Below are 17,349 nucleotides of genomic sequence, written 5' to 3' on the forward strand. Positions count from 1 at the left end.
TACCTCCACTGTTTTGTTCAGAATATATTTTTTTTCTTGTTTTCCTCCTCTAAAAACTAGATGTGTCTTATGGTCAGGTGTGTCTTATGGAGCGAAAAATACAGTAAATTGCATTTTGAATCAGATGAGGGTTAAAGCTACCTCTCTTTGTTGCCGCACGTGGGAACGAAAGTGAACTTAGGACGAAAGATCGCCCCACTCTGCAGAGTACGCAAAAACCCAGGTTGTCAGTTTGGACTTACCTTGCTGTGATCTCCTTCTGCAAGCAGGATGTAAACATGGCACAGGTGAGGCAGTCTTGAACCAGCACCCTGGAGCAATTGAATTTATACAATCGTAGTCCTTTTCCCTTGTGGGCCAGGAGGGTTTTCATAAGTGGGGAAAGGTCCTTTCGCCCAGCGGGTGTTGGGGTTCCCTTGCTGCATCACCACTAGCCGGATCGGAGGCTGGTTCTCCGTTGGGATCTCAGGAGCATATTCCTTACTGGGGTCTCTCCCTCGACAGTCATACATCACACAGGAAATCAGGAAAACCAAGAGCAGGATGACATAGCTAGCTACCAGGATGATCAGGTTCAAGGTAACCGGGTCAATTTCTAAATAAAAATCCATCGGATCCCATAATATTTAGCAGGATCTCTGCGAAAGGAGCTGCAGGTAGACATATGCACATACACTGTCTCGCACAGGCTAGCAGAGCAGTAGCTAACTGATAGATGTATTGGCTTTGCGGTAAAAATACTTTAATCCTGAGCACTCCTCTAGCAATAGGTCCTCCCCCCTTGAACTGCATGATTAAAGCTGCTCAGTTTAATAACTTAAGCTCCCTCTTTTAATACCCCTTGGCCAACAGTGACAGGAGCTGCATCTGAATGTTTCTTTGCAGTGCAATATTCAGATGGATGTTTTCTCCCCATCCCTCCACGACCTGGCGCTCAACCTTGGCAGACATGCGCTATTGGGAAAATAAAGACCCAGATTAACCATCATCTATTTTCCTGCTCCACTTCTCCTCCCGTCTTGCAGTGGTACACAAACCAGGAAATGGGCAGTGGCTCATTTTGAGCTTTGGGGAAACTTAGATTCTGAAGGGTTCTTAAGAGTGTATTACACTCAGGCCTGGCCCTACCATTGGGCAGAGTGAGGTGGCTGCCTCAGGCGGCAGATGCCGTTGGAGCAGGGAGCAGTGGCATGGCGTGGGAGGACAGGCCTGTGTGTACCACAAAGCCTGCCCAGCATCTCTCGCCTGCTCTCCATGGTTACAGCAGAGGGTGCTTTCGCGTATGGAGCACTGTCAGAAGCAAGACTTGTGTCAATGATGAGTTGTGTATTCAGTGCAGCAGGCCCAATTCCATGGAACTCCCTTCCACTAGATATCAGGCAGGCACTGTTCCTGCTCAGCCCCAGGTGCTGGCTTAAAACAGTTTTCATTTCAGGTCTCTGAATGTTGCTCTGATGTTTCTATTTTCTGAAATTTTAACCTGTTTTGAATTTTGTTTATTATATGTTTTATTTCCTCCTTCCCCAGTCTGTCGCTTTGAGACATAGTGAAAAGCGGGATATGAATTCTTTAAATAAATTTAAAAAATGGAATATGGATGTGGGGAGATGACAACCACCTTGGCTTTCACCTCAGAGAGCAAAACGTCTTGGGCTGGCACTGTTTGTACTGCACATTTTATAACTACTTCCCTCAAAGGATCTTAGGAATTGTCCTTTTAATAGGGAAAGCGCTGCATCTCTTTTCTTCAAGGTGCCCAGAACACCATAGAACTATAGTTCCCAGGCCGGGACATTTTTAAAAAGTTTGACTCAGGTTATACAAAGAAGATCTTCTCCTTTTCTTCCTGGTCCTGCAATCAAATATACTTTTTGGAATATTGAATGGATGAAATCACTGGGCTATGAATCAGGCAATCCCAAGTCTGCAAAATGGGGGATAATGACAGTGACTTACATTAATGGGTGGGGATCCTCAGTGTCAGAGGCCAAATGGGGCCCTCAAACACTCTTTTGTTTCCTAATATATCATTTTTATTAATTTTTATGTTTTACAATGTAGAATATTCATTTAGACAACCTTAAAATATCAATGTCTTTCCTTCTTCTCTTTCCATGGTTCATTTTGCATAACATAAATCCCTGCATATTTTATATATAAACTAAACCATTCAGTATTCCATTATCACTTCCATCAAAACTTACTTACACTGTTGAATTTATCTTAATGCTGCCAACGTTTTCAAGTGTAGACAATTTCCCCTCATATATTCAATAAACATTTTCCAATCTTCTTTAAACAAATGTTCTTCTTGTTCTCTTGTTCTATAAGTTAGATCCACAAGCTGAGCTTATTCCATCACTTTAAGTTGCCATTCTTCTTTGGTTGGGACCTCGCTCGTTTTCCATTTTTGGGCTAACAAAACATGGGCCGCCGTAGTGGCATACATAAATAACCTTTGTTGACACCTGGGAATTTCCATCTGAATTATCCCCAACGAAAAGGACTCTGAGTGTGTTTTTGAAGGTGCTTTTAAACATTCCCCTCTCCCAATTCATTATAAATTATTTCCCAATACTCTTTTACCCTTATGCAGGTCCACCACATATGAAATAATGTACCCTTGACCTCATTGCATCTCTAGATGCAATAGGGGCCTTCAAGAACTCTTTATCTGGTCCATGATGGGACTCTTCCCCAGGTCAATCCCCCTTTCCTCAGGCCTCATCCCTCAACAGCCCTGCTTTGCACCCTCCTTGCCTGACTGAACTGTGTCCTTGAACTTTGGCAAAGCCATTTCCGAGATCAGGAGGAGAGGGGGTTGCGGGCAAAAACCCCTCCCACCCTCGCGGGGGGCTAGCCCTTTGCCCCCGCGAGACCCGGGGAATTCCTGGGGCGTGCCTGCAAACCGGCCGCCAACCGGCGGGCTGGGGAGGTGTGGCCAAATCGTACTTAAGGCCAGGCACGCCCCGGGATCTCCCTCTTTTCCCCTTCGCCAGCTGAGAGGTTTTCCCGTCCCACCCACCCTTAGGTTTAGGTAGCTATGACCTTGCTATGGACTTCGGTTGGTCGCCGCAAGGGGCCTGGTAGGAATTTTTCCAAGTTGGCACACTTCCAGCCTTTTGGTTTTTTCGCCTACCTCGTAGCAAATGTCACAACTTCCTGGTATTGGCGGTTAGGCATTGGCAGGGGTTAATTGTTATGCAAATGGTCGGGGGGGGGGAAGGAACTGCCATCACCTTCCCCCAATGGAGAGGGTAGTCCGGTAGAGGACTCTGGGGGGCGTTGCCTTGTCCGAAACCTTGGAAGGTAAGGGCCTCCGGCACGCCCCCGAGCGGTGACACCCGTGGGATCCTAGTTGGCGTACTTCAACAGGACCCCCACGGCTTGTGTGCAACCCTTCCCGGTCACCATGCCGGGTAGTCGATAGGAGCCAATGCCTAAGGCCAATACCTTCAATTCTCTAATCAATAAAGTTGTGGCCTTTTACGCCCATTAACCTTAATTACTGTGTCCGTGTCTTTATTTCACATGGGGGAGGGTACTTGCCACGCAATGCCTCTTCCTTGCCTGGCTGGAGGATGGAGAAGGGACTGTAAGTGTCGAAGCTAGACGACATCTGAGGAGGCCTTGCACAAGCTGCCTTCTGTGCTCCCACCCTGTACCATCCTAATGGCTTCCACAGCTCCTTCTCTGGGTATTTCTCTGATGCCTCTATCCCTGCCACTGCAACAGTGGCAGGCTTAAGGCTTTCAAATTTCAGCAGCACCCTGTGCAACACCAAAATTCAGTGTCCTCTGCCTCTCACCTTTCGTTGTTTGTTATTGTTGCAGTGCCCTTTTTGGCTCTGCATCTGGTATAGGCAAACCAGTCACATTCTGCCTGCAACTCCAGTAGGCAGCGGTGATGTCAGGGACTGGCTGGAGGAAGAAGGGTGGTGGGAGCAGCTTGCCCAAGAGCCCCACCCACAGGCAGAGCACAGAAGATGACAACTTAGATCCTGGATCCTGGTGGTGCAACACTGAAGATCAATCTGCAGAAGGGATGCCCAAGGCCATTCAAGAGTAAAGAAGCTACTTTCCAGTCCACTGCTGTGCTCTGCCGAGTGCTGCTCCACTGGAAAATGTCGATCGCGTCTCCTAACTGGGCAGTTATCTTCCCACAAGGGTCAACATTAATGCCGAAATCCAGCATCGCTTGAGTTAAGAGCAGTAGACTCGTAATCTGGTGAACTGGGTTCGCGTCTCCGCTCCTCCACATGCAGCTGCTGGATGACCTTGGGCCAGTCACACTTCTCTGAAGTCTCTCAGCCTCACTCACCTCACAGAGTGTTTGTTGTGGGGGAGGAAGGGAAAGGAGAATGTTAGCTGCTTTGAGACTCCTTTGGGTAGTGATAAAGCGGGATATCAAATCCAAACTTTTCCTCCTCCTCCTCCTCCTCCTCCTCCTCCTCCTCCTCCTCCTCCTCTTCTTCTTCTTCTTCTTCTTCTTCGTGAGTGCAGCTTTCTCCCGATTGAAGTGTAGAGTGTTTGAGGACTGGGACATTCGCAGGGAAACCAAAATGCTTGTTTACAAAGCTATTGTACTACCGACCTTGCTGAATGCTTGTGAAACTTGGACCCCTTATAAACGCCATCTCCAACTCCTCGAATGATTCCATCAATAGTGTCTCCGAAAGATTTTACACATCACCTGGGAAGACAGGCAAACTAATGCCAGTGTACTGGAAGAAGCAAAGATCACCAGTGTCGAACAATGATTCTTCAGCATCAACTTCATTGGACTGGTCATGTTGTGTGGATGCCTGATTATCATCTTCCAAAGCAACTACACTATTCCAAACTTAAAAATGGAAAGCGTAATGTTGGTGGTCAACAAAAGAGGTTCAAAGACTCTCTCAAGGCAAATCTTAAAATATGTAGTATAAACACTGACAACTGGGAAACACTGGCCTGCGAACGCTCCAGTTGGAGAACAGCCTTGACCGAAGGTGTCATGGGCTTTGAAGACACTTGAACTCAGGACGAAAGGGAGACACGTGCTAAGAGGAAGGCACGCTTGGCAAACCCTTGCCGTGATCAACTCCCACCTGGAAACCTATGTTCCCACTGTGGAAGGACGTGTGGATCCAGAATTGGCCTCCACAATCACTTACGGACTCACTGTTAAAACTGTTTTTATGGAAGATGATCTTACTCAGCTACGAGTGATCGCCAAAGAAGAAGAAGCTGCTCTGGCTGCTGCCATTATGTGCCCATGGGCCCTGGCATTTGCCCCACCATGCTGGGTGCTGATGCCCAGCCTGCAAATAACAGAATTGGGGTGGTTTGCATGGAATCGTTTCCTTGTCTCTGCCAGAGGTCATCAGGGGGCTCTGAAGCCGGTGTAAGTATAAGCTTCTTTGCAGTGCAAGGGCAGGGTCAGAGGAACTTAGTGAAATTGAGCATTAGGCGGTGTAGGTTGTTTCAGGACGGAAAATGAAATGTTTGAGCCTCAAGCAATGCATCCCACAGTGAAAGGTGCTCCATTTGCCTCCAGAGGGACCTGCTTCCACAAAGGCTTATTTGTGGGGTGTCTCATTAGTTTGGTGCTGAATACAATTTAATTCGGAAATCACGAATCTTCTCATCAGAGCCTCTCAGACACCAGACAAAGGAATGAGGAGAAATAGGCGAATCTGACAAGTTTGGATTCTCTCAGCTTTTCAGTTTTCCAACCTTTAGTGCAGTTCCCCCACATTTTCACGTAAGTTCCTTTTTTTAAAAAAAAAGTCCTCATGAAAACTCACCAATTTGTTCCAATATACAGTTGTTCGTATTCATTTTTTTCCTAATATACACATTTAGGCTATTTCCCCTAATATAGTGCTTTCTGTATGCTATTTTCACCAACATATGCCTTTTTATGCACCCTTTACCCTAGTGCAGGCATAGGCAAACTCAGCCCTCCAGATGTTTTGGGACTACAACTCCCCTCATCCCTGACCACTGGTCCTGTTAGCTAGGGGTGATGGGAGTTGTAGCCCCAAAACACCCTAGTGCAATCACATTTGTATTTGTTATGTGGCTGGATAGCAGAATTGCAAAATTCAGATAAGTGCGAATTTTAAAGGTTGGCTTTGCTGTGGTTCAAATATTGTTTCGGAAAGTTGGTAGGCTCGTGTTGAAACATGAACCAAATTTCTCCCCCATCCCTAGGAATGAAATGCATATTGGAATCATTGGCTTCTACCTAGAAGTACATGTAGAATGGTTATTATTGATGTGTTGAATTTTTAATCCAAAGAAGCTATCATGGAACGAAGGCAACGCCATTTAGCAATGCTGACTAAAAAGTCCCAATTAAATCCATATCAAACAACAACACCCATCAGGCTTCATCCACACTTCTGGGATGCATTGGTACCCATGCATTGGTATAAGAGGTTTCCCTCCACTTTCCCTGACAAAACCTGCTCTTTGCTGCTGAATCAGAGCAAACAACAATCCATGGAAAACCTGATTGACATTTACTTGGATTTGGTGATTTAAAAAAGCAGGTGGGCAGTGGCTAGATGAGTAGAAGTGTAGACGAGCCCTTCAAAGAACCCAATTCTCTTGTGTGGCTATAAAATCTCACATAAAGGGAGAATGTCAAACCAGTTCTAGAGCACTCATTCATTGATAAGCTAGCCATGTTCTCTTCTGAGTTTCTTTGGAACAGTAGTCTTCAAACTTTTTGCACATAGGACCACACTGAGGGGGTCTGCTTTTTCATTATTACATCTCCCCATATACTTGTACAGTGGTGGCGCTGCTGTTTGCAGTCCTCCTTAAGTCAAGCTGATCCCCGGGAGTGGTCTGAGACCTAATTTACCTGCTGAAAACGAATGTTATATATGCCATTTCAAAACCATTCGCTTTACTTGGGGATGTGCACTTCAGGTAATGAGTGTTTTATTCATAGGCCATCTGGTGGTCATAACTGGAAGTGAAGTCTTTTGTGAGAAATAACAACTCTTGATGCACACAACCTCGTATTCAGAGATAATACAACTTTGGAATTATTTACTGGTTCAAAGGGATGATTCAGGCCTGTCCAAGGTGTGTGTAGTACTATAAACAAACAAGCAGCCTTAAACAAGGCATACCTTTTTGTGGTCCACAGCAGCCATTTTGCCAGAAACCATGGAGGGAGGGAGTGGGGAGGGAGGGGGAGAGATTGGACAAACAAGAGAGCATTCCCCCCCCTTTCATTGTTTGCCTTTTACAAAGTTTCAGAGGGTTTCCCTGTTTTGTCTTTGCTTTTTGTTATTTTGAGGTCAATATTCCGCGATCGGGAACAGATTATAAATTTCCCTATAGAAATCAATGGAAATCATTGACTCGTTATGTGAACACTCACCTAAGGAATGATTTTCTGGGAACGCATTGTGCTCAGAAAGCGGGACCTGTGTGTGTTTGCTAAACCTGATCTTGTTGGTTTCATATCTGTGCAGGGATCTGGCCCAACCTTTCAAGGAAGCAAAACAACTCCCTAAAAACAACTTCTCAAAACTGTTGCACTGGGCTGTTAACAATCCCAGCTGATCACACCAACCCACTTTGTTGACTGGAGTGGTGGTGGTTAGTCATCATCATTAACAAGACAGGTTGATTGGTTTAGCTGCTTTTGCCAGCAGATCGCAGTGGGGCTGCTAAGAATAGCTGGAGGATATAGAGAAAGAAATCCACCAAAGCTTAGTGGGAAGAGGAAGGGAAGGAGAGAAGCAAAGACGTCAGCAGTCTGGGTGTGCCATATGCAAGACAATAGCTCAGCAAGACAGGTAAAGGATAGGATAGGATGGGATTAGCTGCCAGACAGTCTCCCGTTGTCTGTTATCAGCACTGTAAGAACATTGGTGCTTAAGACTGCTGATTTTAAAAGGGACGCATTATAGAGGGGGTTAGATGTATTAGTCTGGCACAGTCAAAAAAAGAAGCAAAGGATTGTGTGGCATAGGGAGACAAACAGATTTATTGTGGCATAACTGTACTTGGACTACAGCATGCTATCCTTAGCCAGAAGGTATTATATATAAAAAGATACCCACACAAATACAGGAAAAGGAAATGTGAACATCGTGGCCAAGGTGCCACGAAATGCAGCCTGTGAAAATTCTGCGCAGTGTTCCACTATATACAAGTTAGGTGCAGTTACCATTTATAGTCTCAACTAGGAGGACCAAAGTGTTGTACGTTTTCAAGCACAATTCAAAGTGTTGGTGCTGGTGTCAGTGTCAGGCTTCAGGGAATTGGTTTCCTTCCCCAGTGGCAGTAGATAAGCAGAACAAAGGGAAGGGAGTCTTTTTACCAGTTAGGAACTTTAATAATCACAGTGAGAGAACAAAGAACCCATCTCCGAGAAATGGTGGTGGTCCCAATTAAGAATCCCATCCCCTTACATCCTTATTAATTCACATCACTTCTATGTCTTGTAATCTGAGCCTGTCCCCTCTGTGCTTTGTGTGCTTTCTGTTCTGCCATTTTCTCAGCTCTTTTTGACCTTGGGGAGAGTGGATGGATGCTTTCCAGAGACCGTGAATCTGTTAACCCTCTATCTCCCAGTGTTTCTTCTCCTAGATGTTCCCCATCCAATATTTCCTAGCTTCTGCCTTCTGAACTATGCCCCTCTGCAAACCACTATTCCAAATCTATACTGTCCTCCTGCTCCTGGGAAGATTCAGGATCCAGATTAGGAGCAGGGGGAGGGGGAGACTCCCACTATTCCTCCTCAGTGCAGCCTTCCTCAGCATGGTCCCTGACATCTGACCTTTAAAGCCCTAAATGGCCTTGGCCCAGTATACCTGAAGGAGCGTCTCCACCCCCATCGTTCTGCCTGGACACTGAGGTCCAGCTCAGAGGGCATTGTGCGAGAAGTGAGGTTACAGGGAACCCGGCAGAGGGCCTTCGCGGAAGGCAGAGGGCCTTCCTCCTGCTCTGTGGAACGCCCTCCCATCAGATGCCAAGGAAATAAACAACTACCTGACTTTTGGAAGACATCTGAAGGCAGCCCTGTTTAGGGAAGTTTTTATGGTTGATGCTGTTTTGTGTTTTCAATATTTTGATGGGAGCCACCCAGAGTGGCTGGGGGAAACCCAGTCAGATGGGTGGCATATCATCATCATCATCATCATCATCTACAATTCCCACCATCCCAGATTATTGGCTATATTGCTTGGGAATATTCCTACAATATGTCTTACTGGGCTCTGCTTGAGACTCGGCATGATAGCTGGCTGACTCTCTGATTCTTTTGGTCACAGATATGGCACTGTGGGAACTGTGATACTAAAGCCACACTCATGCCAATTGCAGGAACTCTACTGAGAATCAAGAGTTCATTCCTGCAGCAGCAGCAGCAGCCATAAGCATTATTGCAACAGGCTCCTGCTTCATATAAGCAAAGCTTCAGCAGCTTACAGTGAAAGGATTAAGCAGGTTCAGGGAAATATCATAGATGCATTTTAAGGAAATGAGAGGGCTTATATACTAGAATAGAATGGGGCTTCTGGCAAACCTGTCCTGTTTCCGCCACAAGCTTTTCTCTATGACCTTGGGGAAGTCATTCAATCTCTATTTGTTCCACAGGGCAACATACAGGTAGGCTGGGCAACTTGTTCAGTCTTCAGGGCCTGCAGGAGAACTCAGCATCCACATTCTCCCTGTTATGTACTGAGTTGAATAGGATCCAAACTGCAGCAGTCTGATTGGTCCTAGAACAATAGGATCCAAAAGGAAGCAGTCTGATTGGTCCTAGAACAATAGGATTCAGAATGCAGCAGTCTGATTGGTCCTAGAACAATGCAGCAGTATGATTGGTTGGCAGGAACTACCCAATCATGCTCCAGATAGAAGTGAATCCACAACCTGATTGGCTTACAGTAGAATTCCGGAATTAGCCAATCATGTGCAGCCCATTGTGTAAATAATGTATATAAAGCAGATACTTTGAGGGGACTTTCATTCATTCCTCCTCACCACTATGAGCTGAATAAAGAGCATGAAATCACTCCGCGACTCTGAGTATATTTCACTGGCGACGAGGGTGGGATCCCGCTGAGCTGACTGCCACACACAGCACCGCAGCACCGCCACCTGCCGCACCGCTGCCTCGCACCGTGTATCCAGGCTTCAGCTCCGGGACACAAGGAACTCAGAATGGCAACCGACAACAGCTTCTCGCCGTTCAACCCAGCATCGGGAGACTGGGAAGCGTACGCCTCCCGCTTCACCTTCCTCCTAGAAGCCAAAGGGGTCACCGACGAAGAAGACGCCAAGAAGAGGGCGATATTCTTCAGCGTCTGCAGAGAGGAGACGTTTGAAATCGCCCGGGCTCTCCTTGCGCCTGAAGACGTCGCTACTGTTCCATACAAAACAATAATGGAACAGCTGAAGGGGCACTTTTCGACGCAGCCCTCAGTGGTGGCTCGTCGAAATGCCTTCTACGCAAAGCGGCAAGCCCCTCGGGAAACCATAACTGGGTTTGTGACCTCTCTCCGCCAAGCCGCCCAGTTCTGCAACTTCTCAGAGCTGGAGAACATGCTTCGTGACCGCCTCGTCGGTGGCCTGAAGGATGAGAAGCTGCAACGACGCCTCTACGCTAAGAAGGACCTAACGTTCCAGGTCGCTCTGGAGGAGGCCCTGGCAACGGAAGCTGCCGAGAGGTCGACGCAAGAGGCACGGCTGAGCCAGCTGTCCCAACCGAGGGTCCACCACGAAGACCTCACCGACGACTCAGGATCCGACAGGGTGGAGGTGCACCGAGTACAGCAGCGCACTCAAGCAGCCCACATACCACAGCTGCCTCGACGAGAAGGAGGGAACTGCGCAAGCTGTGGAGAAAGTCACGAGAGGAGGACCTGCCGTTTCCGCAACGCAGAGTGCAGGCAGTGCAGAAAATTGGGACACATCGCCCGGGTGTGTCGGGCTCAGCCCACCCGACGCCAGGCATCAGATGACCAATCCAAGAGCCCCAGGTCCCGGGGCCCAACGCACCAAGGCAACTCGACAGAGCTCACGGACCTCCAGGTATACCAGTTGCCCCACCCCAACGTAGAGAAAATTTATGTTGACATACAGATAGAGGGGGCCCCATGCCGCATGGAGCTTGACACGGGTTCAACTCTATCCATAATCTCGGCAAGGACCTTAAGGAAACTGTGTCCTACTGGGGGTCCCAAACTCAGGCCGGCCCCATTCACCCTCCGGGACTTCCAAAAACGTAAGGTCCCCACAATGGGGGTGGGGACCTTCAGGGTGCAATACCGAGGGCGGACGCGGCAACTGGACTTGCTTGTGGTCAAGGGCCCCTACATTAGCTTACTGGGATTGGCATGGTTTGGACCACTGGGGCTAGCCGTCACCGGGGTGAACCACACTAGCTTACAAGTGGACGTGGACGCCATATGCAAGGAATTTCCGGGGGTTTTCGATGGGAAATTGGGACAGTATACGGCCCCCCCCATTGCTCTACAGCTTGACCCCGCAGTACGACTGGTCAGGCTCAAGGCCCGCCGGGTCCCGTTCGCCCTGAAACCCCGTATAGACGAGGAATTGGACCGGCTCGTGGAGCAAGGAGTGCTGGAGCCGGTGCCTAATGCCCCCTGGGAAACCCCAATCGTCACGCCCGTCAAGCCTAATGGTTCAGTCCGCATCTGCGCAGACTACAAATGTACCATAAACAAGGCCCTCACGGCCCATGCATACCCAGTGCCAGTGGTCAGCCATGTTCTTGCCACCCTGGCTGGGTCGAAAATTTTTGGCAAGCTGGACTTGGCCCAAGCATATCAACAGCTGCCAGTAGATGAGGCCACAGCAGAGGCACAGACGATTGTGACGCACAGAGGAGCATTCAGGGTAAAGCGGCTGCAATTCGGTGTCAGCGTGGCACCAGGCATATTCCAGAATCTAATGGACTCTCTACTTAAAGGGATTCCTGGCGTCACCCCCTTCTTCGATGATGTGTTGATTGCCGGGCCCACACCAGAGGAGTTTGAGGACCGCCTCCGCACCGTTCTGCACCGTTTCCAGACGGCGGGTCTCAAGGTGAAGCGGGAAAAATGTCTACTAGGAGTGCCTCAGGTGGACTTTCTGGGATTTATGGTGGACGCAGAAGGGGTCCACCCGACTGGGGACAAGGTACGGGCCATTTGTGATGCCCCAGCGCCCAAGAACAAGACTGAACTTCAGGCCTTCTTGGGACTATTGAACTTTTACCATTCCTTCCTTCCCCACAAGGCGGCGGTAGCAGAGCCCCTACACAGACTCCTGGACAAGCGGGCCCCTTGGGTGTGGGGCCAGCGCCAGGAGGCCGCATTCCAGGCAGTCAAGGACTTGCTTGTCTCAAACTCGGTCTTGGCACACTTCGACGAGAGGCTGTCGGTGGTGCTAGCATGCGATGCCTCGCCCTATGGAATTGGCGCTGTCCTGGGACACCAACTCCCGGATGGAAGAGAAGTACCGGTGGCATACTTTTCCCAGACACTCAACGCAACCGAGCGGAACTACTCGCAAATCGACAAGGAGGGTCTGGCAATCGTGAAGGGAGTAAAAAAATTCCATGATTTCTTGTACGGGCGGCCCTTCACCGTGGTGACTGACCACAAGCCGTTGCTTGGCTTATTTGCCCCTGAAAAGCAGACCCCCCAAGTGCTGTCTCCTCGCGTCCTCAGGTGGTCAATTTTCCTTGCCAGCTACCAGTATGCACTGATTCACCGTCCGGGGAAGGCGATGGGCCATGCGGATGCCCTCAGCAGGCTACCACTACCGGAAACAGGCCCCGACCCAGCACCTGCACAAGAGGTTATGAGCCTGGAGCTGCTTCCCGACCGCCCCATTCAGGCACAAGAAGTTGCACACCATTCCAAGAAAGATAGGGTCATCTCCCGGGTCCTGGACTGGGTGTGGAGGGGATGGCCCAGCAGCAGCCCCGGGCCAGAATTCGCCGGCTACACAACCCGCAAACATGAACTGTCGGCCCACAAGGGGTGCCTGTTATGGGGAAGCAGGGTCGTTGTTCCCCAGCCTTTCCACAAAAGGGTCCTCACAGCCCTACACGAGACACACCCAGGGGTAGTAAGAATGAAGGCCCTTGCCAGGAGTTATGTGTGGTGGCCGGGGATCGACGGAGAGATAGAGGCCTGGGTCAAACACTGCCAGGCCTGCCAAGAATCCCGCCCAGATCCCCCAAGGGCCCCAGTCCAGTCCTGGGAGTCCGCCCGAGCACCATGGTCACGCCTGCATGTGGACTTCGCTGGCCCCTTTCAGGGGAAAACATTCTTCATAGTGGTGGACTCCTACACCAAATGGCTGGAAGTCGCACTGGTACTGTCCACTTCTACGTCCGCAGCCATCCGGGTACTACGCAGGCTGTTTGCAACCCACGGGCTCCCTGACACTCTCGTCTCAGACAACGGGACTGCATTTACATCAGGAGAATTCCAAACCTTCACAGCGCAGAACGCCATCCGCCACATCCGTTCGGCGCCATTCCATCCTGCCACCAATGGCCAAGCAGAACGCATGGTGCGGACCACCAAGGACACCCTTCGCCGCATGACACAAGGGGATTGGGAGTACCGCCTTGCCACATTCCTTCTAGCACAGCACAGCACCCCCAGCTCAACAACTGGCCGGAGCCCCGCTGAACTACTAATGGGTCGGCGCCTTGCAATCAGATTGGACCGCATTCACCCCGATAGAGCTCAGGATGAGGTAGTGGTGGGGGAAGGCAGGAACCCCCGGACCTTCGAGGCCCAGGACCCAGTGTACGCAAAGAATTTTGGGGCAGGCCCAGCATGGGTACCCGCCACAGTCACCAGGGTCACTGGCCCCGTGTCGTACGAGGAGCTGCGCAAGCTGTGGAGAAAGTCACGAGAGGAGGACCTGCCATTTCCGCAACGCAGAGTGCAGCCCATTGTGTAAATAATGTATATAAAGCAGATACTTTGAGGGGACTTTCATTCATTCCTTCTCACCACTATGAGCTGAATAAAGAGCATGAAATCACTTCGCGACTCTGAGTATATTTCACTCCCATTCCTTCTGCAACTGGGGGAAGGAAAGTTGTCAGGTGATTACGGTAGTCTTTTTTTTTATTATGCTTTCTGATAAGGAATGTCATTCAGCATAAGGTGGCTGATGGATCCATATCGTCAACATTTCAGGAGGGCAAATCATATACTATGATGTCACAATGAGCCTGGGCAGATAGAGATGTCACAGAGGTGCTGAGTAGTCTAGCTGAGTAGTCTAGGATTAGAGAGAAGAGGGGCTGTAGCTCAGTGGAAGAGCATATTCATTGCATGGAGAAGATCCCAGATTCATTTTCTGTCATCTTCAGGGAAAGCTGAGAAAGACCTCTATGTGAGACACCTCACCCACCAACATTTATCTGATGGAAATAGGGATGTCCTAGTCCATACCCTCCAATATTTCTCCGATGAAAATAGAGATGTCCCCTCCAACAGTTCTCTGATGAAAATAGGGACGTCCTATTTCAAAGAGAGAAAATTTGTTGCCATATTTCAAAAAGTGAAAAATCCGGACACAAAAGTTGTGCTTTTTTTTTGGGCAAAACTTCAAAAACACAAACAAACATGAAGTTTTGGGTTTTTCTTAAGGAAAATCTAGACTTCCCAGACATTTCTGCCTGGACACTGTTTCCAACTGCCATATGTCCAGGAAATTCAGGACATATGGCAGCCCTACCATACCCGCCAACAGTTCTCCAATGAAAATAGGGACATCCTACCATGCCACCCAACGTTTCGCTGTTGAAAATAGGGATGTCCTAAGGAAAAGTGGGGTGGCTTCTGTAAATCCGGGATCATCCATGGAAAATAGGGACACTTGGAGGGTTTGGACACTGTCATCAGTGTAGACAATACTAAGCAGAGGTCTGGCTCAGTATGAGGCAGCAGCATAGAGGTTCTTGAGAAGGACCTGGGAGATGTAGCACCATGAGTACCAAACTCACTGAAATCAGGGACACACCTAAGTCTGCATAGGACTGGATAACTTTTGTGAAGTTATACATTCCCACTTAGAATTATTCTTATTACTAAAAATAATAATAATACCCCGCCCATCTGGCTGGGTTTCCGCAGCCACTTTTTGCAGCTCCCAATAGAATATTAAAAGCACGATAAAACATCAAACATAAAAACTTCCCTAAACAGGTTTGCCTTCAGATGTTTTCTAAAAGTCAGAGAGTTGTTTATTTCCTTGACATCTGACAGGAGGGCATTCCACAGGGCAGGCGCCACTTCCGAGAAGGCCCTCTGCCTGGTTCCCTGTAGCTTTACTTCACACAGTGAGGGAACCACCAGAAGGCCCTCGGAGCTGGACCTCAGTGTCTGGGCTGAACGATGGCAGTGGAGACGCTCCTTCAGGCTATGCTTAGGGTGGTTAGTAGTTGCATTGAGTGGGAAGAGAAAGATGCTGGAGGTACCTTGGAGGTGGTTTGTATACAAGGGAGGTTGCACAAGAGGAAGAGAGAGGCACGGACATGGGGGTGAAGGTGAAAACAGGGGTGCAAAGTGGAATTGCCGAATAAAAGACTTCAACTTCAACAATGTCCTTGCTCAACCCTCACTTCCACAGAAGCTGGGACTCTAACCCATAAGCAAAGGGCAATGGCGGGGTAAAGTACATTATACGAATGGGAGACAAGTGATGCATATCCTAAATCATCAAAATGACTCTGGTGAATGTGCTTATACCATATGCTGCAACAGAAAGAAACAGATTGGGCATCCAAACACTGCAGATGAGGGGGCAGAAATGGCCGTTATTGTCCCTTAGAAACTCAGTAAAATGAAGGATATCTGCCACTGATGTATAAAAAGTAACTCCTGTAATTACATAGCATGATCCTTGAGGTATCAAAAGCTTTATGGCTGTTTAAAAAGAAGGTCCATTCCAGAGATGTATTGCATGCCCTCAGAAATTTCAGACCCTACCACTGTAGGGAAGGCACTGCAGCAATGTTTAGTTCGTAACTCAAAATCAAGTAAGGATCAGCTGTTGCAGATATAACTCGAACAAATCAACTCTGTACAAGCTGCAAGGCATGTTGGGAACCAGCAGGTGGCAACAGAAGACCACACTCATTCAGAAGTGGGTTTTCAAGCCAAGTCCTTCACCATCGAAACGAGAGAAACATATGCACCCCCAGTTAGGAAAGAAATCCATTATTTTAAACATGCTTTTGGTCAATGCTGTTATTCCCTCCTCAGTATTTGAAGAGAGAAACCATTTTCCTCTGTTATTGTTCATGGTTTATGCTACAGCTCTGTCCTCTCAGGAAATGTTTAAGTGCAGTGGATAAACCATTTCCTGCTTCAGAGGTGCATTCTTATCTATTTGATCTGCAGTATATACACAATTCATGAGAAAGTAGCGGCTATTCAAGTGATCACTTCCATAAAGATCCCATCTTAACCCGTCTTAAACTGGAAGAGGAACCATCCCTCTGAGCCATGGAGGACACACCTATCCTGAATTGTGTTTGAGCAGGAAGATTGCATTATTGTCTTTTCAATTCTTCCACACACACACTGCAATTCCATGCTGTCCAAAATACTATTCACGAATATTCACGAAACAAAACTGAACAACGGCAAGATTATTCCGAAAGGTTATTCATTTGCTTTCGAATTGCCAAGCTTTTTAATAAAACAACAATTCTGTAGACATTGTGTGCAAACAGATATCTTTCAATAAAGACTGAAAAAGAAGCCGAGCCTAAAAAAGAAAAGAAAAAAGGAACATCTTGCTGCCTGGGAGAAGTCCCTTCCCAGAGAGACTATATATATATTTCTGATATATCAAATCACTATGAGTTTGTGCTACATTGCATTCATTGTTTGACGAATTTGTGGGGTTTCTTTTTTGCTTTATTTACATGCTACTGCGGTTCTGATATTATGATCACAATTGTGACTGTTAATTTTTAGCACTGTCGTTATCGTGAGCCGCTTTGAGCTCGATGTTACTTAACAGAAAAGCAGAATACCAACATTAAATTGAAATCCATCTGCAATGCTTGCGATTTCTTTATTATTTAGTTCACCCCACCTGCTACTAATAACTTGCTCTTTCTTTAGAAAGATCGAAACACCTTAGCTGGGAGAAGGGACATAGTTCAGTGGCGGAGCATCATGCCTTTCATATAGGATGTCCCTGGTTCAACTTCCTTGCCTCTCCAGGTATGGATGGAACCATGGAGAGCTACCATAATACTGAGCTAGATGGACCAATGGTCTGGCTTGGGATAAGGCAGTTTCTTCCTATCAGGATCCTTTGCAGCATCTCCAGGTAGAGCTGT

The 17,349-nt window shown here is 47.9% G+C and overlaps 1 protein-coding gene across 1 annotated transcript; it reads right to left on the reverse strand.

Annotated features, from left to right (window-relative positions):
• Window positions 1–299: 299 nt before the first annotated feature.
• On the reverse strand, window positions 300–652 carry SMIM36 (small integral membrane protein 36). Its single transcript, XM_053380163.1, has one exon. It carries the CDS (start codon window positions 609–611, stop codon window positions 327–329), a length of 285 nt encoding a protein of 94 aa, XP_053236138.1. The 5' UTR covers window positions 612–652; the 3' UTR covers window positions 300–326.
• Window positions 653–17,349: the final 16,697 nt, after the last annotated feature.

The sequence above is a fragment of the Podarcis raffonei genome, chromosome 2 (genome assembly GCF_027172205.1).
Source record: "Podarcis raffonei isolate rPodRaf1 chromosome 2, rPodRaf1.pri, whole genome shotgun sequence".
In the NCBI taxonomy this organism is placed as follows: domain Eukaryota; kingdom Metazoa; phylum Chordata; class Lepidosauria; order Squamata; family Lacertidae; genus Podarcis; species Podarcis raffonei.